Raw genomic sequence first — 26105 nt, 5'->3', positions numbered from 1 at the left:
CTGCACAGTGGGCATATGAAGCTGGCAGTCCTGTAGCATATCTGTGTTTATGTATAATATAAAGATCAGAAGGACATTCATCAACATGTTACCAGTCGTTATTACTGGTTTGAGAAATTATAAGTAATTTATTTTATTCTTTACTCTGTTTTAATTTTTCCATTTTTACTAAGTAATCTAAAATATTTTAATTTTCATAACTAGGAAAAATAATTAATTTTATAACCAGAAAAATGAGATTAATTCAAAAGAAACCGATTTTCATTTTAAAAAATCTGTTACCTACCTGCGTATGTGGCTATGGTTGTATGCAAAATCTCAAACTTGTCAGTTTAACTTTTCAATCCTCGTGGCACACACTAATCTTTGGACAGAATTAACCAGTTGTTTGGCAGTAATGTTAGTATATTACTGAGTGCCTTTTACAAGCCATCGCTCATTGGTAGCAGGAAGTGTTTGGCTAATGGCTCCAAGATATGTTCAGAGTTTCTTGGCTACAAGGACTAATTAGATTGAAAAAAAGTTTTCTTTAACCCTGAATCAATTATACTGACAAAGCTAACATTCCTCAGACAGTTTCTATAATCAGAGAACCATAATATATTATTCAATTAAAATATTTCATAACATAAGAAGTAATATATGTTAATTTAAATGTTTACTACATATTTAACCACACTCATACCCATCATTACCACCACAGGTTGAAAAGGCATTTGCCAACCTTTAGCACAGGGTGACTTCTAAAGCTGAGTTATGAACCCCAACTGAAATAGTGGGTTTGTAATGGAAATGCTGACAACCTTAACTATAGCAGCATGAACAACACTGACTATAATAAAATTTTTGTTCAGATATAACTCACATAAAAAGTAAAAGCCAAGGGCTGTGAATAGCTCAGTACATTTAAGCCATTTTTCAACACATTCAAAATCCATATAACTCTATATTCCTTTCAAAGCAATACCTGATGGTTTTTCAAACTTCTGTGTTTTGTTTTTAAAAATCTGTATATATTAATCTCTCATGACTCCCTGTGAAACATTTTTTCCTTTATCTTCAGCTACTGAAAGTGCTAATGAATGTTTCATGAAATAAATGATATTTCAGTCTGGACTTACTTTGCATTTTCAATATCCCTGTGAATGGACTTGTTCAGTGAATTTGGAGAAATAATAAAGGGCCCAGCAAATTCCGATTTGCAAAGCCATTTAAAGTGACTCTGCATTAGAATTATCAGTGTAAAACTAAAGAGGATAATAATGTTCCACAACAGTTTAATTAGCTCTTCCTTTTCCCTCCATTGAATGTCAAAGGAGTGATTTCTTTTTTCTTTCATGCAAATAATAAAAAAATCAGAGGAAACCAAGCACTTGAGTCAGAAAGCTCTACAAAAAGCAACAGTGACAGTCACTATTTATTTTGTAATTAAGGTGTTACAGTACTCATCCACTCTTAGTCATACACACACTGCACATTTCCATAGCTGGCAATAAGCACTGTTGAAGAGAACACTGCCGAGGAGTGATAGAAATGCTGCTCTGTCTGTAGATACTCCCCTCAAGTCCAGTTTGCACAAACAGAATTCAAGAATCTGGACAAGACAATAGAACTGATCAAACATATTAACTGTTTCTAGCAGAATTTGGAAACTACTTATGGGACAATAGAGCTCTTTATGTTTCCTTTGATCTCAGATATTTGCATATAATTTAAACAATATAACATTTAAATGCAATTATCATCTTAAATATCATCGTCCAAATAGCTTCATTAATCACAGTCATTTCCCATTTTTTAAGATCATGGAAGACCAGACTAAGGCAATAGAATGAAGATGACTAACTGATTATGGTTCTTAGAGAAGCAAGCAAAAAAGCTGTTTACTTCTTTTGATATATAATAAACTGACTGGGATTTTACTTCAGACAAGACTGTATTTAGAGAGAGGTAATTCTACCTTGATTAATATCTGTAGAAAGGTAAATAGTACTTTACAAAATATTTGAACTCCACAAGCATTTAACATCAGAGTAAGGCTCGGCATATACTTTTCTGCGCTAACTATATCAAATGCCATAATTAGTTTTGAGAACAGAAATATAGACAGAACACAAAATACAAATATGATAATGGTTTGATTCTGCTAGACATTTTGTTTTGAAATCTGGACTGAAAGAATAAACATTTCCTTTCTATGTACTTCTGTTCCAGGAAAGGGGTCCCGATGCAGACCCCAAAAGAGGGTTCTTGGATCTTGCACAAGAAAGAATTCAAGGTGAGTCCGCAGTCCAAAGTTAAAGCAAGTTTATCAAGAAAGTAAAGTGGTGAAAGAACAGCTACTCCATAGACAGAGTAGGACATTCCCAAAAGAGGAGGAATGCATCTACCCTAGGTACAACGCTTATATATATGGGGAGATGTGCTTTGCTACAAGGGTTTGTGATACAGGATTAACTTTCTTAATTACTATATTTTGCAAGAATTGATATTATTATCTTTAAAGCAAAATTAGGAATGCCTTTGTTCTCCAGATATCAGGACATCTGGACACTCCCAAGTCTGGGTCTGTTTAGTAAATATTATTATAATCATTATTATTATTATTATTATATTATTATTATTATTATTATTATTATTTTGAGATGGAGTTTCGCTCTTGTTGCCCAGGCTGGAGTGCAATGGCACGATCTTGGCTCACCGCAACCTCTGCCTTCTGGGTTCAAGCAGTTCTCCTGCCTCAACCTCCCGAGTAGCTGGGATTACAGGCATGCGTCACCATGCCCAGCTAATTTTGTATTTTTAGTAGAGATGGGGTTTCTCCGTGTTGGACAGGCTGGTCTTGAAGTCTCAACCTCAAGTGATCTGCCCACCTCGGTCTCCCAAAGTGCTGGGATTACAGGTGTGAGCCACCGCGCCCGGCCAGTAAACATTATTAATTTGTTCCCTTAACCATGCAGCCCAGCAAGTCTCAGCCTCATTTTCCTAGCCCTCATTCAAAATGGAGTTGCTCTGGTTCAAATACCTCTGACACTTTCTTCCAAATTTAACTGAGATTATTGGATCTGAAATTACAGCTTATTCTAAAACTTTTACTTTTGAGCGTTCATAGTATGACACTGCTGATACTAGAAATGAAATCTACTCAGGGAATCATGTGTGGTTAAAAAAAAAGATATAGGTAATTTCAAATTATCACATATATTGTATAGGTGGATATCTGCATACAAATATTACTCTTGTTTTTGCAATTTTTCTCCCCATCGGTGGTTCCCTCATCCACTACTCATGTCACAATGCACACATATTTAAGTCCCACATTTTCCAGAATCTTTTCTCTCCTTTCTAGTCTCACTGCTATGGCTCCTTAGCCACTGTTAATAAAAGGGAGATTCCAGATCATGGAGGATTTTAATTATAAAATAAGGTTTGACAGTACAATGAAAGAGTTAAAATTGTATCCGTAAATCATTTTTTCAAAAATGTCTTTTAAGGCTAAGCAATATGTGTCTTTCTGGAGGTTAATTCTATGCCAATTATTGATTCATTTATTAAAGTTTATTTATTAAAGATCTGTCAATACGGAGAATTCTATAACCTGCCTTGCTGCTTTCATAAAACAATCATAGAGAAAAATTTAAATATCAGTGATGAATTCTGTATAGTCCCTTCAGATAAACCATACAATACTTCTGGTACTGGACCAACTGTAACTCAAAATTAGTTGGTTATCTACATGCCGATGGAGTTTATAAGGTGCATACTGAAATTTCACTTTTCTAGGCTTTATATTGGTGAATAGCATTTCCCAAGTAAACCAATGAGCTGGACTGGCATTTGGCTCACTTATTTCAGGAAGAACTGCTGTCTAACATCATTGCTAACTGTGCAAAAGTGTCAGAGATATGCTGCTCACCGCCACATGTCAATGGTATCAGGCCTTGAAAGATGTTACACCAATCATTACCACAAACCACTTGTTTCCTATACATTTGATCTGTCCCATGTTTAAACTCTATCCACTTCCTGAAATCACTTGCCTGTTTTAATTCCCTTCAGAATAATTTTATTTCAGTGCATGCAAATATAATAAAAATACAGCCATATACATCAGTCTTCCTTCCTTAAAAAAAAGCTGCTAGTTACAAGTAGGTATTTTGAGTGTGTTTTAAAGAGACTTTTATTACCAAGAAGTATGGTGAGACGCACATAGCAGAGTCTCAAAGCTGCAAAAATGGTGTCTGTTTTCCTCAGTGCATTTTTCATAAGGATGCCAATATTCTCAGACTTCTGACTACAAGTTATTGTAGCAAAGATTCACAAGGTAAATAATAAAAATAATAATATACATTCAAAAACACATAAATTTCAAGGTGATAAATCTTTGCATACTTCCAGGTCCTCTAAATCCTGGAACACTGTATAATATTCCACTTTTTTTTTTTTCTTTTTTGAGACAGAGTCTTTCTCTGTCGCCCAGACTGGAGTGCAGTGGTGCAATCTCGGCTCACTGCAACCTCTGCCTCCCGGGTTCAAGTGATTCTCCTGCCTCAGCCTCCTGAGTAGCTGGGATTACAGGTGGGTGCCACCACACCCGGCTAATTTTTGTATTTTTCGTAGAGACGGGGTTTTACCATGTTGGTCAGGCTGGTCTTGAACTCCTGACCTCGTGATCCACCCGCCTCACCCTCCCAAAGTGCTGGATTACAGGTGTGAGCCACCAAGCCCGGCCTATTTCACATGTTAATCTCCAAATAGTTATGTATGGGATTTTGTGATAATCAATAATTTATATAGAGAAGCAAATAATTAATACATAAGCATCTCACCTATACCACCTGTACTACTGCTGAGAATACGATATAGTTTGATTTTTTTAACCTTTACCAAATTGATAGCTGAAACTTATATTTTATTGTTTCATGTGCACTTCTTCCATTACTGGTGAGGCTAAATACTTTTGGAATGTTTTTCCTACGAAAATGTTCTATCCATGTGCCATTTTCCCATTTAAGAGTTAAGAATCATTTCTACTGAATTTCTGAGTAAGCTGAGATATCAACAATTCATTTTCCTCCGAAGAATATCTATTCAGTGTGTTTTCTAATGGTAAAAGATACATGAATAAGAGCACAGATTAATTTAAAGCATACATTTACTTCCAGAGAATAGATAACTGAAGAAAACTGACACATTTAAACCAAGGGATACAAATGAACAATTTAGCAGCCGCAGTTCCTCATACGAATAGCGTTAAATAAAGATGTGGTTAGTTGAGGACCACACCCCTCAAAAAGGGTGTGCAACAGAGATGATTATTCTTTCTCCTCATCCTAGTGTATGTTACTATTCTCTGTGGACACGTAGAAGGAAAAATCAATTGAGTAAAACCCTAAATTCTAAAGATAGCGCTTTTATATATTTAAGAGTTTACTGAAGTTTTAGAACAAAGCAGTATTTATATGATGTGATTAGATATTTCTAATTATAATAATTGACCTTCCCATTAAAATATGGACATTACCAAGGTTTATACTGCTTTATCAGTTTATATTAAATTTATAACTAAAATTTTCATATTTTATATCCTTTTGAATTATGCTTTTGATATTATTGTCCATGTTATAGTGGAAAGAACAAGAGACACGGAAGTAGAAAAAATATTCGCTCTTATTCATTGTGTGATCTTGTGCACTTTACTTCACTTTTCTGAGCCTCAGTCTCCTTTTCTATAAAACCATGCTTAATATAATTCCTGGCACTTAGCCCTTTATAAATGATAGTGGTTACTATAATCACTATTAGGTATCAGCAAATGCATAATTAAGAAACAGTACCGAGCATAAACATTAGCTTCAGGTTTTCTGCTACAAATTCAAGCAGAATCTACTCCTTTAAAATGCACATAAAAGAAAATTTTTTTGAAGACCTGGCTTTCTACTTATTTATCATTTTTATTAGTTATTATAATAATCTTTTATATTCATACCTTTTTTATTTGCCCCTAAACTTTTACTATCAATTACTTAGACTATTCAGTTAATACTATATGCTTTATCTTTTCTTCCATGTTTATACATGCTAAGGAAAAAGATATCCTAACAAAATAGGATATTGGAAATTTTATGATCAACCTTTAAACGGGGGACAATGATTCTTCCATGAAAGCTTAGAGATGTCATTTAAAATAACATGAGTCTTCATGATTATGTTTTTAGTCTTATTTTTAAAAGTGTCCAAAATGGAAAAGAGTAAAAGAATATGTAGAAAAACTAAAATTAATAAAATCATACATTATTTCAGAAAGCTTTATATTTTAACTTGTGAATTCTAACCTTCATTTTTTTGTTTGTTTGTTTTGTTTTTTTGAGACAGAGTTTCGTTCTTGTTGCCCAGGCTGGAGTGCAGTGGTGTAATCTCGGCTCATTGCAACCTCCACCTCCCGGGTTCAAGTGATTCTCCTGCCTCAGCCTCCCAAGTAGCTGGGATTACAGGCGCCTGCCACCTCGCCCGGCTAATTTTTTTGTATTTTTAGTAGAGACGAGGTTTCACCATGTTGGCCAGGCTCGTCTTGAACTCCTGACCTCAGGGAATCCACCCGCCTTGGCCTCCCAAAGTGCTGGGATTACAGGTGTGAGCCACAGCGCCTGGTCTGACCTTCATTTTTCAAACTGGACTGAATAAACAAAATCTAATCAAAATCAACTGGAATTAATATCCTCATACTAGCTTGAATAATAATTTTTTATATGTAACACCTTTTTCATATGGCATTTTCATATTGAATATCTAATTTTACTTGCATAACCACCTTGAGGGATAAGTAGCCTAGATATTACCATTGCTATTTTTCAAATTAAGAAAATTTTTGTACAAATGAGGAAATAGGCACTGAGAGGTTATATGGCCAAACTATGTCCAAAAAAGTAGCTGGTAACAAAGCTGGAACTCAAAGGTGTGTGTCCTGATTCTCATCCCTGGACATATTATTTCCAGTGAATACGTCTTTCAGATTATGACTATACCAGGATCTTTTGCCACAGAGCTACTAGTTTCCAGTAGAAGTCAGGGTTTTCTCCTCACTACTTCAATGAATCTTAAACTTAAAATGCCAGTGATGTTGTTTGAATGTGTCCCCCAAAGTTCATGAGTTGGAAAATTAATCCCTACCATGGAGGTGTTGAGAAATAGGGCCTTTAAGAGGTGATTATGTCATGAGGGCTCTGCCCTCAAAAATGGATTAATATGGTTATCACAGGAGTGGATTTGTTATCACAGGATTAGATTTGTTATAAAAGCGAGTTGTACTCTCTCTTGTTTCTCTCTCATCCATGCTCATTGACCCTTCTACCCCTCCACCCTTCTGCCATGGGATGACAGAGCAAGAAGGCACTTGCTAGGTACTAGCACCTTGATATTGGACATCCCAGCCTCCAGAACTGTAAGAAATAAATTTTTTTCTTTAGAAATTACCTAATCTGTGGTATTTTATTATGGCAATGCAAAACTGGCTACAACTGCCACCTCCCCTCTGATCGTTTTACATGAAAATACTGTTAAGGAGTTTGAGTCATATAACTTTGGCACAAGGAAATGTTATATTTGCTAAATTTGTCTCATCAACTTGTAGAATCCAAATTCCAGCAAAAGATGCCAGTTAATTTCAAGAAATCACAACAGCAATGGTACTGCCCATGACTTGGTTGTGTTCAAGCTACACTCAAAACGTGTAAAAAGTGGAAAATGTGGGGTGTTGCTCAGGTAGCTCTGATACTGTTTGGTAACCTCCCCAATCCCTAAGCCCTACATCTCTTAAGCAGGCTCATCCTTATTGATGAATATGTCAGAGGGACTGGTGGTGATGAAAACTACAATAATGGTAACCAAGTTGATTCCTGGATTCCACCTATTTCCATAGTAGTACAAGGGAGTCTCCATTCAGGGCATGATCCAGCTTTTCTTATGATTCTGCTGTGGCAGCAGAAAGCTAGTTCTTTCTTCATTTGTCTTTCTTCCTTCTTCCCTTACTCTCACATCTCCCCCCTTGACAATACTACTCAGTATCAGTACTTCAACCTCTTGTATCAAGTATGTCCCTGTGTTTTACTTCAGGAGTCAATCAAATTAGAACATTTGATATACGAATATTCACTTTTTAACTAACAAGCTTAAATCTACAATGAGCTAAAGCTGACTAATATTCCTATATATTCTTTTTACTGACATTGAAGCAAAGATAAAATAATAAAAATGACAGCAGCGACAGGTTATTGGTGAATATTTTAGGTCAGTATGTGCCAAGGATTCAATGACATATAAGACAGCATAATATTGACAAGTATGATATAGATTACCATGATCTTCACGTGGTACATAATGTGGTTGGTGGCTCTTTTTCTTTCTTTTTTTTAAATAAAGTACACCTATCTACTCTTAGACTAAAAAAAAAAGGTGTTTGGATAAAATCTTTAGGAGACATACAACTTCCTAACAATAATTATTTAGAATAACATCAGATTAACTCTGACAGCAGCTGCCTATTTACACTTATACAATGCATGTGATCACTATAACTAAGCATGGGTAAAAGCAAGAGGACCTTCTGAATTAAAATGTAGTACCATCCTCACTATTCATATTACACATATTAAAAATCTGAATGACTGGCTTTTAAAAACCGCTTGGTTGAAGTAAAACCTACATTAAGAAAAGTGCATATAAGTGGCCACCTGAATCAATCTGCAGAAACTAAACACACCCATGTAACTAGCATCAAGATTAAGAAACAGAACATGACCAACACCCCAGAAGCCCTTACATATTCCATTCCAATCATGAACCCACCCTAAGAATAACTATTATAATGAATTCTAAAATCATAGACTACTTTTGCCCTAAACAATCACTTTTAAAGAATATGTTTTTGAAGACATGGTTTTCTACTTGTTTAATGTGTAAGAAGTTGAAATTAAATATCTGCAAATATATTTTAGTTACTCCAAGCACCCAGAAAATTTCACTGTAGGGTTGAATAAAGAAAGCAACAAGGATTACGTTAATGTTTAATAAGCATTCACTGAGCTGAATTTACTATGCCGACACTGTGTTATAGATTTTGTCTGTAACACTGTGACACAGATTTTGTCCTGAAAAAGCAGACTAATGATATCATACATAACTGAGAAAGCATCATGCCAGTATGCAGCCATAAATACAGAAACCTTTATACTGTAGTGCAAGAGAGTACAGGATCAGCTAAAAGGTTCAAAGTATTATGGAGGAAACTGAGAAGCCATTGAAAGGTAGAATAGTTGGAGAAGCTTTTTATAGAGTGGTGGAATTTAAAGTGGGCCTTTAAAAAGATACATGAAGCTCAAAAGGACAGAGACAAGGAGGAGGCTTTTCAGATTGGAAAAGGCACAGAAGCCTGGGCTCTGAGACAAGGAGGGTAAGACAGATGAGCTATTATACAGTTCCCTAGCAAAAATAGATTTTGAGATGCAAAAGCTAAGGAACCCTGACAAAAACCTATATATGTCTATAAAATCATTGATTTGTGTTGAAAGAATTCACTCAAATCCAAACGGCCATGATCTCTGCTTCCTTTCACTGCTACCTGAAGATATTGTTTTTACTCACTAGTTTCCTGTAGAAATGAAAATGAATTATGAAATGTTTATATGTTATGCATTGATAACATTGTTTGGTAATGACTAGATTACTGAACAGCAAGAAGAAAACATGACTTTCTTTCCTAAGTCCTTTTGACATTTCACATTAAAAATACATTTTCCTGAGCTTATTTATCTTCCTTAACTGATGAATAAGCTCTAGAGATCTGCTGTACAACACTGTAATTATAGTCAATAATAATGTATTATACACTTAAAAATTTAAGAGGGTAGATCTCATGTTAAGTGTTCTTACCAAAAATAAAAATAATAATAAAAAAAATTTCTGTGACTGTTTTAGACCTCTTATTTTTTCTCTTATTTTAAAGACAGTCATTTGTTTAGAAAAATTAGGACTGACTTGGTGAGAGTGAGGAAGAAAGAAGTCTTACAGACTGGAAAATTTATGTAGATAAATATGTATTTGATTCCCTAACATTTAACAATGTTCCCCTAAATTTTATAACATATTTATGGTGTTGCTATTGATAGAGTACAATTCGTTCAGCAAAAATTGTTTAAGTTACTTGAAGTCCTTTTTTTTTTTTTTTTTTTTTTTGAGATGGAGTCTTGCTTTGTGGCCCAGGCTGGAGTGCAGTGGCGCGATCTCGGCTCACTGCAGCCTCTACCTCCTGGGTTCACGCCATTCTCCTGCCTCAGCCTCCTGAGTAGCTGGGACTACAGGTGCCCGCGAGCACGCCTGGCTACTTTTTTGTATTTTTAGTAGAGATGGGGTTTCACCGTGTTAGCCAGGATGGTCTCGATCTCCTGACCTCGTGATCTGCCCATCTCGGCCTCCCAAAGTGCTGGGATTACAGGCGTGAGCCACCGCGCCCGGCCTGAAAAAAATCCAAACTAAGCTGAACAAACAAGTTAACATTTTTATTAAAATAATGTAGTAATATGTATACTCAGTTTTACTCAGGCTGCTAAGATTTAAGTAAGGTCAATTCTACTAACATTTTGTCACACTGGTATATTATCATTCTGTGCTTCTAAAAAGTTAGATTATAACTCAAAGTTTAAATCTGTTAGGAAACCTTAGTTTAATACTTTCTTGCATCTTAGGTCCTATAAGTCACTATAAGTAAAAGTTAAACACTCTAAAAACAGGATTTTGTTCCACAGATTTTTCTTTAATAGATTACTAAAAAACTCAAAGATTTTTCAATGAAACTAATAGTAGACAATATGCAATTTTTTTTTCAGGTATTCAACATAGATGTTTCAGCAGTTAGTTACATTTCACATTGAGACAGTCACTCCCATTAGGTCCTATGACTTGGTCCTTACTGTTCACCATAAACCTTTGTGGTTTGGTGGCGTCCATCAGTTTAGGTCCTTTCCATTATTAACAAATTGTTTCCAATTTCACCATTTCCCTTGAAGAAGCAAAGTGTGGACTGGGAAATATTGTTAAATACCGGTGTCCTCCTTATTCTAATTTACCTTGTTTCTCCTCTCAAATTTACAGTGAACAGTAATTTTCAGACTGTTACTCTCTATTTGTCAACTTCCCACAATGTCTTATTTTGAAATATGACTGCTGTACTAAAATGATATGCAATTAATTTAATAAGCATTTATTAAGCACTTCTACCTCCCTTCCAAGAACTGACCAGGCAGGACCCTGTTTAGCTTCCAATATCAGGTGCATTCAGGTTGGTATGGCCATAGATTGAACCCCTCCGACTGAGGTGCTATGATAGCACCGAGATTGTAAGGACAAAAAGAATACAGTCTTTGTTACTAAGAAACTCAAGAGGAGGTACAGATAGAAGCAAATAATTAAATAAAAAGTGCAAATGTGGTATGTGCTCTATTACCAATAACGCTAAAGGGCTGCTGTGACACAGAGAAAGGAATGGTTAATTCTGTCAAAATGGAGCTAGAAAGATTATGGACAACTACAGAGAAAGTAGCATTTATACTTCCAGTAAGTTTTTTATTTGGTCAGCATCTACTTTCTGTATGTTTTCCAGTATGTGAGCATGAGTCTTTGTTGCATATTTTCGACCACAAAGGAGGTAAAAATGTGGATGAAATATATGTAATAACTCTAAACAAGGTCTCCAAATGTACATGGACTCTACTGCACAGCTATGTGATCGTGGGCAAGTCCTTTATCATTCTGCATCTCAGTTTCTTCAACTGTAAAATAAGTTTGGATGAAATGTCATCTTGGGTCCCTTTTAGCAGGGACTAGATAATCTCTAAAGCTTCAACCAGCTGTGGAGTTTCTGGAATTGTTTCATCTTTCTTCTTCCCCCCAAACTTTTTAACTTTGCTATTATTTTACTTTTTTCTTTTATATAAAAAAGAAATACTACTATGGAATGAATCCATAGATTTTCCCCTATAACATTGCCTTTAATCAGAACTTCCATTGTTATTAATCCCGTGAAAAAGTCAGAGTGGATAAACAGCTAATCGGTAACTAACATGACATGGAAACATGGCAGATATCAAAAGGTATAGTTGATTGTTAAAATTATAATAATTTATTTAATTCATAAAAAAGTTAGCACTGTTCAGAAGAAACTTAACTAGCTTTTATCTTGTAGGATGGCACCAATTTAACTGAAGTGAAACCCATTTTGGATTTATGCAAACCTCAGGATAAATACCACCTTCAAATGCATTAATATAATTTCCCCCTTTTGAATAAAATAGCTTTAATTAAACTTTACTAACCATTTGGTTTAATACCTGGAGTCAACCTATAAAACAGGAGTGGTTTTAAATCAAACAGTAAAAATTCCTTAAAGCTGAAAATTAAAGTGATAGCCACAGGGGGAAAAAAAGACATCAAATATGTCTAGTAAACCAGCAATGTTTTATACAATATATATCTATTAGATATAAGTTTACATATGTACATATACATACATATATATAAACTTTAAAATTAATCATTGGGGAAAAAAATAATTGTGGTTCACCAAAAGAAAAAAAAAATTCAATGTTTTAAAGGCATCAAAGTCTCTGTAACAACCATTTTCTTTCTCTAAAGACTAATGGGTATGCCAATCTTGAATGAAATGACCCACAGATTTATAATTTAACCAAGAATAAAATGACAAGAGCAATGTTATTTTATTAACTTTACTGGTAATAAAGTTACATTATACAATTTGCTTCTGAACTTCATACGGCCTATGACAATGTTTAAAAGGAAGTGATATACTCTCTTCCCTCACCTTGCCTACTTTCCTCCCTTTTCCCTGCAATAGTCACTAACTAACTGAATAACAAACTAAATAAATAAATAAGTAAACTTAACCCAAAACAAAACTGCTCTCTAATTCTTCAGGCAATGCTTCATAAACTTTTCCCACCAAAGTACCCCTAATGGAAGAGAAGACTGAAAATACTCCTGTAGGGATCTGCTACAAGTGGGAAATTTCTTTGAAGTCATCTGTTTTATTTTAAAAATTAATGTGGATTTTGAATTCTACTCCATAATACATATCTGTTTTAATGTAAAAATGATGTGTTTTTCCCCACTATCTTTGAGCTACAGAGGTCTAGAAAAATATGCCAAGTTTATACCATAGTTTTGCATTTTCCAAGAAGCACACAATTTTAGCAGCTTAGCTTTACAAGGAATAAATGTAATTATGATGATTTTTTCCATGGAACCCACATACTTCTTTCTTTTTGTTTGCCTTTCACTTCAAGGTGATATTTTTCCCCTTTGCCAGTAATGTTGATGCCTGGAATTTTAGTACTGAACTAAAATAAATTTGGTATTTGCTATACCACACAGAAAAGATCTTACTCTATCAAAGTAGGTATGTGCGTTCTAATAACACAAAAATATGGAAAAAGATATTGGTAGTAATCAAGTTGTTCTTTCAATATTAGCTATATAATTCATTAACTGAATTAGTTTTTTCTTATCTATATCACTCCAGTTTAAAAAAAAAAAAGACAATCTTTTGTTTTTGTTTTCGAAGAGAACGGGATCATTTTACAAGGAGATAGTCCATCATCAAATAAAATGAATTATATAGTGTTGACCTATTTTTGTTTTTTGCTATGTTATACACAGTCCTGAATGTGATAAAGTGTGATTCAAACAGGGCTGAAATGTACATTAAGTAAACAAGACAAGTTAGACTCAAATACCAAGGAAAAGTATTTAAATATAAATAAGAGGTAATTGGCTTGACCTTTTACAATGCTTTGTTTCTTCCTGCAGACTAATACAAAAAGCATTTTCTCCTAAGGCTTTAGTAAAAAAAAAAAAAAAAAAAAAAAAAGGAAGAAGAAAAAGGAAATAGATTCTGAACAGAGATTTGGCAAATGACAGTCAGTTGTCTTAGAGTACAGGGCAGGTGAAATTTCCAGCCAGAGGATGCAGCATGAAATCGTACACAGAGACAGGATTATTATAAAGGAATAAAAATGGCTCAGGAGACTATATGTCTGGGTATACTGAAATGAGAACTAGGAGGAAATGAAAGAGGGATGCAAGCAGGCAGAATGTGCGTAAGATCTTTTTCAGTTGAGAATTCTCAGTCTGAATTTCATAGGGAAAGAAAAATAACTAGTCAAAATAATTTGAGAGTAGGGATTGCTATGGCCCAAACAGTGATATAAGAAGAGGATTTTTGGCAACAGTCTTTTGAATACACTGGCAGGAAGAATGCACAAAATCAGGAATGATCAAAATAGAGCAGAGAGATTTCGCTCTTGAAATGGATTGGAAAAAGGAAGTTGGTGATATACAAAAAATTAAAAAGGAAAAATAAAATAAAGAAAAAAATATATAAAAGGATTTACCAAAAGCCCAGGAATAGGAAACAAACAAATAGAATTGAATATAATACATACTTACTGAGACTGGAGGAACTATAAGATATTTTATGATTGTTCCCTTCTAATAAGACAAAAGAAAGAACTATAATATCCTTAGTGGTATATCAATACTACTACTACCACTACTACTACTACTACTACTACTACTACTATTACTACTACTACTAGTAGTAGTAGTAGTTCAGCAACAGCCGCATACTTACTATGTGTCAAGCATATACTATAAACTATACCCTTTTACTGGATGCAATGCCTATGTTAACTAATTTAATCTCATTGTCATTATTCTTATTTTACAGATGAGTAAACAAAATCTTAGAAGTTTAAATTATTAGCTCAAATTATAGAACTAATAGGTAGTAGAGCTAGGATTAGAAAGTTATAGTGTCAGGCCTGGCGCGGTGGCTCACGCCTGTAATCCCAGCACTTTGGGAGGCCAAGGCGGGTGGATCACAAGGTCAGGAGTTTGAGAACAGCCTGGCCAACATGGTGAAACCCCGTCTGTACTAAAAAAGTACAAAAATTAGCTGGGCATGGTGGCGTGCGCCTGTAATCCCAGCTACTTGGGAGGCTGAGGTAGGAGAATTGCTTGAGCCCGGGAGGCAGATGTTGCAGTGAGCTAAGATTGTGCCACTGCACTCCAGCCTGGGCGAAAGAGCAAGACTTCGTCTCAAAAAAGAAAGAAAGAAAGAAAGAAATTTGTAGTGTCTAACTCAAAAGGCTGGGCTCTACAATCTACTTTTGTCAGTAGCAGTAGTGGCTAAAGTGTACAAGATTATTGAATGTCTCACTACATAACTATATAAAATATATATATATACACGCTATATACACATATATAAATATCTATATATTCTTAAGTTTTTTATTGATACATAATATTTGTATACTTATGGGGTACATACGATATATTGCTACATGCATAGAATGTGTAATGACTAAATTGGGGTGTTTAGGGTATCTACCACCTTGAACATTTATCATTTCTTTGTGTTGGGAATATTTCAAATCTTCCCTTCTAGCTATTTTGAAATATGCAATATATCATTCCTACCCACAGTCAATCTATTCTGCTATCAAACATTAGGACGTATTATTTCTTTCTTTAATTTTTTTTAAGAGACAAGGTCTTGCTCTGTCGCCCAGGCTAGAGTGCAGTGGTGTGATCATAGCTCACTGTAGCCTCCTGGGCTCAAGGAGTGCTCTTGCCTCAGCCCCTGCAAGTAGCATGAAACTGGCTAATTTTTAAAATTTTTTGATGGGGGTGGTCTCACTATGCTGCCCAGGCTGGTCTCAAACTCCTGGCCTCAAGTGTTCCTCCCACCTCAGCCTCCCAATTAGCTGAAATTACAGGTGTGAGCCATTGCACCAGGCCAGAACTTATTTCTTCCACCTAACTGTATGTTCATACACATTAACCAAACACTCTTCATCCCCCTACCCTTCACCTTTCCCAGCCTGTGGTAAGCATCAATCTACGCTCTATCTCTATGAGACCAACCTTCTTAGCTCCTGCATGTGAGTAAAAACATGCAATATCTGTCTATCTGTGCCTGGCTTATTTCACTTAATTACCTCCAGTTCCATCCATGTTACTTCAAATGAGAGGATTTATTTCTTTTTTACAGATGAATAGTATTCCATTGTGTATATACACCACATTTTCTTTATCCATTAATCCATTGATAGACATCTAGGCTGATTTCATATCTTACCTATTGTGAACAGTGTTGCAATAAACATGGGGTACAGGTATCCCTTTGATATGCTGATTTCTTTTTCTTTGGATAAATACCTAGTAGTGGAACTGCTGGATCACATGTAAATACCTATGGTTATATATAACATATATATAACTGTTGATTGAGGTTTATATAAATACCTGTTGATTGATATAAGTGTGTGGTACATATTTATTTATGTATAGTAAATATATTACATATAAATATATATATTTTCATGTGTGGCACTGTGTGTGTATATATAGATATATTATTGACATACTTCTTTCCAAAATGTTGTAAAAATTGATGATACATGTTGAACAAAGAAAACTTAGAAAAAAATTCTGGTAGAAGGCAATCAAAAAGTATTAATAGCAACAAAATGAGCTAATTTAATAACTGGTCTTTTTTGTGCTATATATATATACATTTCAAATTACAACACAAATGTTTAAAATGTTATTATTTCACATTAGCCACATGTTAGTAAATATGCTTCTAGTCAGAAAGCTGTATTTTTAAATCCGAAGATAAATTCTTTAGAAGAGCTATTACCAGAAAGTTGCCATTATAGTTGTAATTTGTGTAATTTTCCATCATATTTCACAATTTTTTGAAAACAATGAAAGAAAATAAATAATACAATATAATCATAGTTTGTCTTTTTGTGTTAGTTTGCTCCTTGGACCACAAAACGATACAAACTCGGTAAAATTAAAGAAATATGTTGAGGATTTGATTGACAATACCCAACTGGCTGAGATGACCACTGCACAATGTTATTCAAAGAATATTCTGGGTTTTATAGATTCACTATTTTTAACTTAAAAGGAAACTAACAGGTTTATATGGTTTGTAATAAACTTGAGAAACATATATGAAGTCCTTACCAAAAGTCCTCAGAGTTACAGAATGAAATTACTTCAGTGTAATTTCAAGTATAAGATTTATGGTGTACTTCTCTTATCTAAGAGGGAAAATGCCCTTCTTCTCGCACATAATCTCACCTTCAGCAAATGTTTCCTTAATCTTCTTTTCTTTCACTTTTCAACCTCTTGCAAAAGTAGATAATACTTACTGACAAAGCTAATTGCCCTGAATTAAAATCTCAGAGACATTTTTGTTTCAAACATCCTGTTCCTCACAGGAGCCATGGCTTGTCTATTCTATCCCTTCAATGATGCTGTACTGCTTACCACATCAAGACTAGACTCCTTAGCCTGACACTGAAGTCTCAGAGATACCTACCTTACTGCTCCAGCCTCAGAGTCAACCATTCCCTTCACTTGTCCTAAAACATTCTGCCACTTTGCCTTGCTCATGTTGTTTTCTCTCTGGAAAGCAAACCTCTTTTCCATGTCTGTAAAACCCTAACCTCATATTTCACCTTTGACCTCTTCCATGAAGCCTTCTCTTATCTACCCATTCAAGAGTACTTTCCTCCTCATCTCAACTACAGGACATTATCTTTTCCTGCAGCATTTCTCACATGCATCCTTATTTTATAACACATTTGTGTGTATGTATATATACACACATTTTTCTCATTTACTATATTTTAACCACACTCAATCAAAAACTCTCACAATCATTGTCATATAACCAAGAGCCCTATAGTATGGTTCCTTTGCAAACAATATCCACTTAAATGTTTATCAAATGAAAGTACAAACATATTATCTGATCAGAGAAATGAAAGCTTTAATAACGTAGCAGTGGTAAAAAAAAAAAGATGTAAGACAAAATAGGTTATTAAAATGTAGTATGCTGTCAAATATAAGCTAATGGAAACTATTTTCCTGCTTTTCTTTTATCAGTAAACAAACAAAAAATACTTTTATGAATAATGTTTACAGATTCTTTAATTGTTCCATTTAAACCATATAGGCAAGAAATAATCTCAAAGTAGTTATAAATCAATTACCTTTGCTTGCACTTTCTACGTGTTCCAGTTCTTCAGGAAATTTTAGGATATCTCGATATTTTTCCTCACAAATGTCGGCAATAAAATGCAAAAGGGTTGTTTTTTGATCCGCTGATTTAGTATCTCTGATCTGGAAGAAAACAACAACACATTTTTTAGTAATTTTTTAGTAAATACTTTTTTAAACAAGTGAAATGAATGAATTTATTATAACCCATTTAAAATGTTTTTAAAACTTTGGGGTAGGTTCTTAATGTGGTCTAGTAGCAGTGCTCTAGATTTTAAAAGGAGCTCCATATTTTAAAAGCAAGTAAGATGACCAATAAAAGTGCCAAATTAAACCTTAATCTGTATTTTCAAAAATGTCTAAATTATTGTGGCAAAATGAACTATTCTTTTCATGAGAGAAGAACATCAATTTAAGTATTGATAATAGCCCAAGTTACTGTGTGCTTATTTTATCATCATTCTGTTCTTTGCTTTATTACAAAAATATGTTCTTAAAAGTTAGATTCATTTGTGAGATTATATTTATTTCTAGCCATTGTTGATGTAAATTAATGTAAAGGAGCAAGCACATTTTATCCTCCTCTACTTGCATGGACCATCAGAAAATAATTCTCAAGGTTGTGCTTATACTGAGTTATTAAAAAAAATCTCACCATACAATCCTGATAATATGAAAAATTTTATTTGCTTACATATTGTATTTCCTTTTCAGACACACAACAAAAGAGATGCCACAGTTAGAATGGTAAAAATCTTTAAAGCATAGGACACACAAAAAAAGAAAATCTAGTGCTGCAATATAATTCTCATACTAGACTAAGCTGCAAATAAAATCAAGGATTTACTTAGAAACAAAGCATAAATACAGCATAAAGTATCAAGTTTTCTCATTCTATTGGATGTTATAATTCTATAATCCTTAGATGATGGGTTTGTCCACTGATGTTCATACTGATTTGGAATTTTTAGCTTTAAGGATTACTCTGTTTAGAATAAATGAGTATTTTTCACAAACAGGTTTATGAAAAGGCTGTACAGGATATTTAGGTAACGGAGTAAATTAATCCTTATTGTTTGAGTGACTAAGAAAGAAAAACATAGCATTTAATAAATCAGGCCCACACTGGATCTGTTTTGTTCTACAGGTTTTTAACAACCATTTGCATCTCAATGATGTAAACAACTTAGAAGAAATATTAGTCTCAAGGTTCCAAACAACCAAACAGCCACAGGAGGCATAATGTTGATAGTTCAAGAGGTCACAATGATTTCTTTCAAAATTTCGGGGATTACTTTATCCCACATAGGAAAAATATTTAAAATTTTACATTATCGTGCTGATCCACTAAACACTTTTAAGTACTTTAAGGTAGAAGTGACACAACTCAACGACAAGCTGAAAGAACAAAAAGCAACACAAACCTCAAGGGCAATTTTCCTTAAGTAAGGATAGCAGCTGTAGAGGAATCAATGGGAAGCTCACATTCCTAAAGAGAGGTCTTTACCTGGGATTACTGTGTGATGTGTTTACAAAGTGCATCGTTTTTAAGAGTATGCCGGATATTCCAAATAAAAAGGAAATTAACATTTTCTTTTTCCTTAGAAGTTCACTAACTACCTAAATCCTAAAATTCTGGAAACATTAAGTGCTTAGAAAAAATTGCAGGTACATCTTCCCAAAGGAAAGGAAATTCCTATGTATTTTATGGACTCTTTGGAGTCATAACATAAATGGAGACAAAAACAATTTTTTTTTTTTTTTAAAAAGAACACAGTTCAAAACAACAAAAACCCACCTAGTTTTTTAGGACATCAAATTGTACAAGTACATTATAGTTTACAATAAAATGCACATGGCTAACACTGGAAAGGAAATATAAAAACAGAAAAATAGCACTGTGCTCATATGTCAATTTTATGGGTGATTTTTTTTCTTTGTCACATGTGTTAGATTGTTTTGTATTAAAAAACATTTCAGTTTTTGGCATGCATACTTATAAGTGCTTAATTTTCAAAAATTGTATTTATTAATAAATATTTATTCAGTATCTGGTCCATTAACAATTTAATTTGTTACAAAATTTAGAAGAGTTAATGGTTACATTTTAAAAAGATAAATAAAGCACAACATCAGTTAAATGTATTAGTATCTTTGATGAAATGATAAAGACTTTTAGACAGACTATGCATGTATTTCTTTTAGAATCATAATATTCCCTTCAAAGCATGGGCAAACATGGCCAAATGTCTGTCTTGTCAAGTTGAGAAGTATCTTAGTTGGTCTGGGAGACAAGCTGCTTAATGTATTGCAATATTTGTTGTTTTTTTTTAAAAAAAAAACACACAGAGACCATTTTAATGGTTCAAACTGGCAGGAAATCACGACAAATGGGTGGTCTTTTAAACCTTTCTCTATGTGTGAGAGGCCTTAGACCAATTATTTAAAATATATATATATATAATATTAAAATATAATGGAAAATATTTTTTACTTATTGAAGCTTAATTACTTTATATCATGCCTTCAGTCTCTCTTACCAAGTCTATGCCATTCACACATTAGCCATTGTATCTCTCTCAGGCCCTATCGTGTTGTTCAATGTCAGCACAGAAGGCAACTAAGAACATCAGTTCTACTGGTTAAAGACATTTATCCAATAATTTGCTTTTCTAAGTGTACTAGTTGGATATATACATCTCTTGGGGTAGAACAAGAGTAATCTAATCTGATTATGTACAAGTCATTTCCAAAATGTTTGAGTTAGTTTATTAAGAAATAGAATTGATTTCCATTTGATAGCTGTTTAATATGAAATCATGTTAAAATTTTACATTAACATGAAATATCCAATTAATAGTTGCCTAGATTGCCTAAGTCTTAGTGGTGGTTATATTGTATGCATTTCAAGGTTTGCTCTAGCCAGAAGCAAAGTGCCTTTTTGCATCCCTGTATGTGTTTTTCCTCTCTCCAGCCATGACAGGTAGGGAGAGACATATATGACTTATTTTTATAAGATGCAAAAGGATGAACAAAATGGTCACTCTACAATCTTCTTTTATATATCTTCAAACAATAACACAAACAGCAGTTCTAGAAATGGGAAATATTTGAAAAAGCTAAAAAAAGTTTTATATTATTTTAATAAGCGCAGTTATCACTGGATGATAATGAAAATAAGAGTGAGTCACTGTATTAACTGATAAGGTGCAATCAGTTAATAAACCATATACAGCAATTTTAATTTAATCATCTGACCAATAAATGTTACACATAAAGATTAATAACTGAATTTAATTGAATTCTATCTACCTAATCTTTAATAACTTTCTAAAATGGTACATGAATACAAAATACCTTTAATAGGACACGTGTTTCTACAGCTGATTCTGATCATTTCTTTTTCCTAGTACACACAAATGTTATATTATGAAAGATACTACATATATTTTATATGTTCAAGTACATCTCCAAAATTTAGTTAGGTATATAGCAAAATTTCTCAATAACTAATTGACACATAAGAAATTTCTTTATTCCAAATATCCTCATTCAAGCTTCAAAACCTTCAGTCTTGCCATGTCTTTGAAATTGGGCTGTTTGAGTACACAGAAACCAGCACACAGCCAGAGAGCCTCAGACAACATTTTAATGACCTACGTCAGTCACATTCAATCTTTCTGTGAAGGACCCCTTCTGTAGGTAATTTTCCCTTCTGATGAGATGTAAGCCTATTTCTTCTTGCTTTGTCCTCAGTGGGAACTGAAAATAACTGGTCACTATGCTGTACATAACAACCTCTCACAGAGTGAAAGTTCCCTTCTCATTCCCGTCCTGTTCTCCAAATAAACAACTGCAGTTAATTTAACCTAACCGCATAGATGTTATTCTTCAAATGTTTAATTTCTCAATGGTAATCAGAGTCCATTCAAAAGATCCATTGCAAAGGCTCCTGTCATCTGCTGGAAAAGAAAAGTTCTTGATTTTGCATACAAGACCCTCCCTTGAGCTGACCCTTGTCTACCTTTCTAACCTGCCTCCTGCTGCTGTCTGCCTGATTACAACTGCTTAAACATACCACGCAGTTTCATGCCACTGTGCTTTTGCAACAACAGCTCTCTCTGTGTAGACGCCCTTCCTTTTTGTTCCTTTTTATCCGCCAAGAAAACACCTACTCATATTTCAGACTACTCAACTCCCATGTCATTTCTGAAGACTTCTCTATCTTAGAAGCAATTAATACCTTTTTTTGGCCATCTTCATTCACTGTAAACATTTCAACACAGTAGTCTCTCACACTCAATATGAGCTCTTACATGGCTAGAGACTTTGCTTTGGTAATATTTTTGAATCCATGGTGCCTAGGAGGATGTTAGAAAATACTAGATAGTCAATAAATGTTTCCGAATGCAGATTCTTCTCTAAACTCCAACTTTTGTGGGCTATAGAGCAATACTCCTAAATTTAATTCTATACTTATATATATATATATATGTATAACTGTGTTTATATATGACCCCACCACACACACAGAGGTTGACTACAAAGGCCAAACTTTTCCAGAACACACATTTGCTAGAGTTAGGTGCAAGTGAATGTCAGAATAAAGTTATAATTTGTCACTCAGGAAATGGAGCACTGTACATTTTTTTAGGGGAGGCAGGTTAGGAGCAAAGCAAATATGAATGGAGAAGTACATTCTTTAATCCACCGTGAGTTGAGGACTATGCTGAACACCAGGGATAAGAGATAAATGATGCATGGTACTTTTAAGGCCTTAAGCTTAGAATTTAGTAGAAAATACAAAATGATATAGAAAAGAAACGACATAGGAGAATAATTTGGTGGCAAATGTCAAAGACTGATATACTTAAAATGATAACTAGGGTATGTGTAGAAAAGACAAAAAAAGGGCAAATTCAAGAGAGATTGTAAGGAAAAACAGGATTTAGTCAGTGAATATTAAGATGAGGGAAAGGGAAAAATCAAAGACTCCAAAAGCTTTAAGTCCCGATGATTAAAAGAATGTTGTATCATGTCCAGAATAAGGGAAATAACTCTAGAGTGAACTGGCATTAGGAAAAGGATGGCAGGTCAAATTTTAAACAGAAGTGTTAGCTATGTGAAAATACACTATGAAAAGATGGTCATAACCATTCCATTCTCTTTGCTTCATTTTATCCTATATGATTTAGCCTAATTATGGTTCTTAAACATATATATGATCATGTCACTCCCTTCCTTAAAAAAAGTAAATGGTTCTTTACAACTCATGTAATAAAATTCAAAATTCTAATCAGAATAATTATTAAGCATAGATTTTGGATTCAGACAGAACCAGGTCCGAACCTTGACCCTACCATTTACTACTTGTATGACCTTGGGCAAGTTACATGAATACTCCATGTCTCAGGTTTGTTATCTATAAAATGAGCATTAGATAAGCACCTATGTTCATAGACATGTTTGCAGAATTGAATAAGATAGCATGTTATCATGGGTACCATCATCATCCAGATAAGAAGTGTTGAGAGCCTACCTTAGCTTCCCATCACTATAAACTAAAAATCCCTCTGGCTCTTACTCTGTTGTGATCTTATCTCTAGCTATTATCCTCTCTCAAGTTCCCACACTCACTTCAGCTATGCTGGACACAAGTACAGAGTTTTCTTGTCTTCTTTGTTCACTTTTATATACTCAGCATCTAGAAAAGTGGGTAGCATACAATAGGCACTCTATCTGTATTTGTTGACTGCACAAATGGGTGAAGATTTCTACCCATTTACTTATGTTCCTCCTGACTGCACAAATGGGTGAAGATTTCTACCCATTTACTTATGTTCCTCCTGACCTCGGCATACTGTTCTTCCTTCATCAGGTGATAATATCCTATTCCTCTTTTAAGGGGTAGGAGAACCAACATTTGTTGCCTATCTATCATGTGCCTATAACTCAGGCACTTTCATAAGTGCTTTTTTTTAAATCCTAAAATCAATTCAGTGAGCTAGTTACGAATATGCCACTTTTATAGATAAGATAGAGCTCATAAGTTGTTTGATCTAGTTCCCACACTCAATAGGTGTTGGTGCCAGAACAAAGCACGGCAATTTATGCACACTTGGAATTTAAGATATACTTACTGGATTGAACTGTCATGGGTGATGAAGATGGTATGCGTGTGGAAAGGGAGGAGAGTCGTAGTTACTAGTAATAAGCCTTTCTCAACTTCCCTGAATAGAATTAATAAATTCTGGGCCAAGTGTGGTGGTTCACGCCTCTAATCCCAGCACTTTGGGAGGTCAAGGAGGCGGGGCGGATCACCTGAGGTCAGGAGTTTGAGACCAGCCTGGCCAACATGGTGATATCCCATCTCTACAAAAAAACAAAACAAAACAAAAATTAGCCGGGCATGGTGGCACATGCCTGTAATCCCAGCTACTCAGGAGGCTGGGGCAGGAGAATTGCTTGAACCCAGGAGGTGGAGGTTGCAGTGAGCCGAGATTGCGCCACTGCACTGCAGCCTGGGTGACAGAGCAAGACTCTGTCTCAAAACAAAACAAAACAAAACAAAACAAAGCAAAACTACTAAATTCTGTCTTTGTTCTCCTATAGTGGTTTCTATATACTCTAGTTATAGCACTTCTTCCACAATATATAATTTTGTGTACACAACTAGTCTCACCAACCAGATTGTGAACTGCTTAAAAATGAGGACTATATCAATTTTATTCAGTAAATGTTGAATGAATAAATTCTTTAGACAGGCCAAAAATAATTAGGGCTGACTTGATGTTAATCTTTGGTGACCTTCAAGCACTGTTTGAATACAGTGCAAAGGATTCAAAATTAAAAGGAATGGGTAGTCAGAAAAAAAGAGGTAATGTGAACGAATAATTTATTCCAAATATTGACTGTGGATAATAACCAGATAATACAGGAGGTAGCAGAGCTGGCAGCTGGAAAATGGTGAGGTTAGTGACAAAAATTATTCTAATTATTGTCCCGAATAAGTTCAGCATAATTAGGCTTGAAGGGATCAGGCAACGGAAGAAATAAGAATGAAAAATCAAGAATTCATGAGCATTTGCTACTTTATTGGTTCTCAATCCCTGGTCCCGGACCAGCAATATCAGTATCGCCTGGGAACTTGTTAGAAATGCAAATTTGGGGGTCCAACCCCAAATCAACTAAATCAGAAACTCTGAGGGTTTGGTCCAGCAATTTGAGTTTGAATATACTAGGGAAAAAATTCTGATATCACCTCTAGGTGATTCTGATGCATGCCACTAGGGAGACACTAGGCTACTTTCAAATAAATTTCCAGGGGAGAAGATGCTTGGCAATTGTCTACAGCTTGGCTAGGTCCTCTCACAACTGCTTTTACATATAAAAAGTTGAAGTGTCAACGTGTTTTCAATACTTAGTGTCAATTTAAAATAAGAGAGAAATTATCTAGCAATTTGTGGCATCTGAAGGACAGAATTGCTCTAAGTGTTCTTGATTAATTCACATAAAAATAAGACTGATTGGTATCATAACTTATCAGCTACCTATCCAAAAGTAGATGAGACAAACAGTATGCTCCATGCTGTGAAGATTCCAGATACATTGCTCTTCAGTGTTCTAAACTGTCCTTCATCCTTCACCTAAAACTGTATTGAAAAAATACTTAAATGCTGCTATAGTGTGTCTTGTCTACTACGTATCATCAGAGTGATGGACTAGATAACCTAGCAGATTATTCATGCCTTCCGACTCCTGCTCAAGCAAATCTGCATTGTTGCTTAGATATTTACTCAGAAAGTTTGAATCAGATTCTGAAATTGTAAGTTGCAGACATCGGGTTTCAGTGCTTGATATAAAAGTTCTTGTATCTAAATAACTAATGCCTTGCTTGACCTCTATGCCAAACAGTTTACATGTATGAAATCAGACTATGGTGGGTGTATGTAAAG

At 34.5% G+C, this 26105-nt stretch overlaps 1 protein-coding gene across 7 annotated transcripts in view; it reads right to left on the bottom strand.

The window, feature by feature from the left end:
• DIAPH2 (diaphanous related formin 2) overlaps nt 1-26105 on the bottom strand; it is a 921502-nt gene that overhangs the window by 446841 nt on the left and 448556 nt on the right. For all 7 annotated transcript variants that reach the window (XM_055106523.2, XM_055106524.2, XM_055106527.2 and 4 more), the window contains one exon: nt 18144-18273. In XM_055106523.2, coding sequence (XP_054962498.1) covers nt 18144-18273 — 130 coding nt within the window. The remainder of the gene's footprint in view (nt 1-18143; nt 18274-26105) is intronic.

Source organism: Pan paniscus, chromosome X (assembly GCF_029289425.2).
Source record: "Pan paniscus chromosome X, NHGRI_mPanPan1-v2.0_pri, whole genome shotgun sequence".
Lineage (NCBI taxonomy): Eukaryota > Metazoa > Chordata > Mammalia > Primates > Hominidae > Pan > Pan paniscus.
Note: the sequence above shows the minus strand (reverse complement) of the source record. Positions and strands in the feature narration are given on the sequence as shown.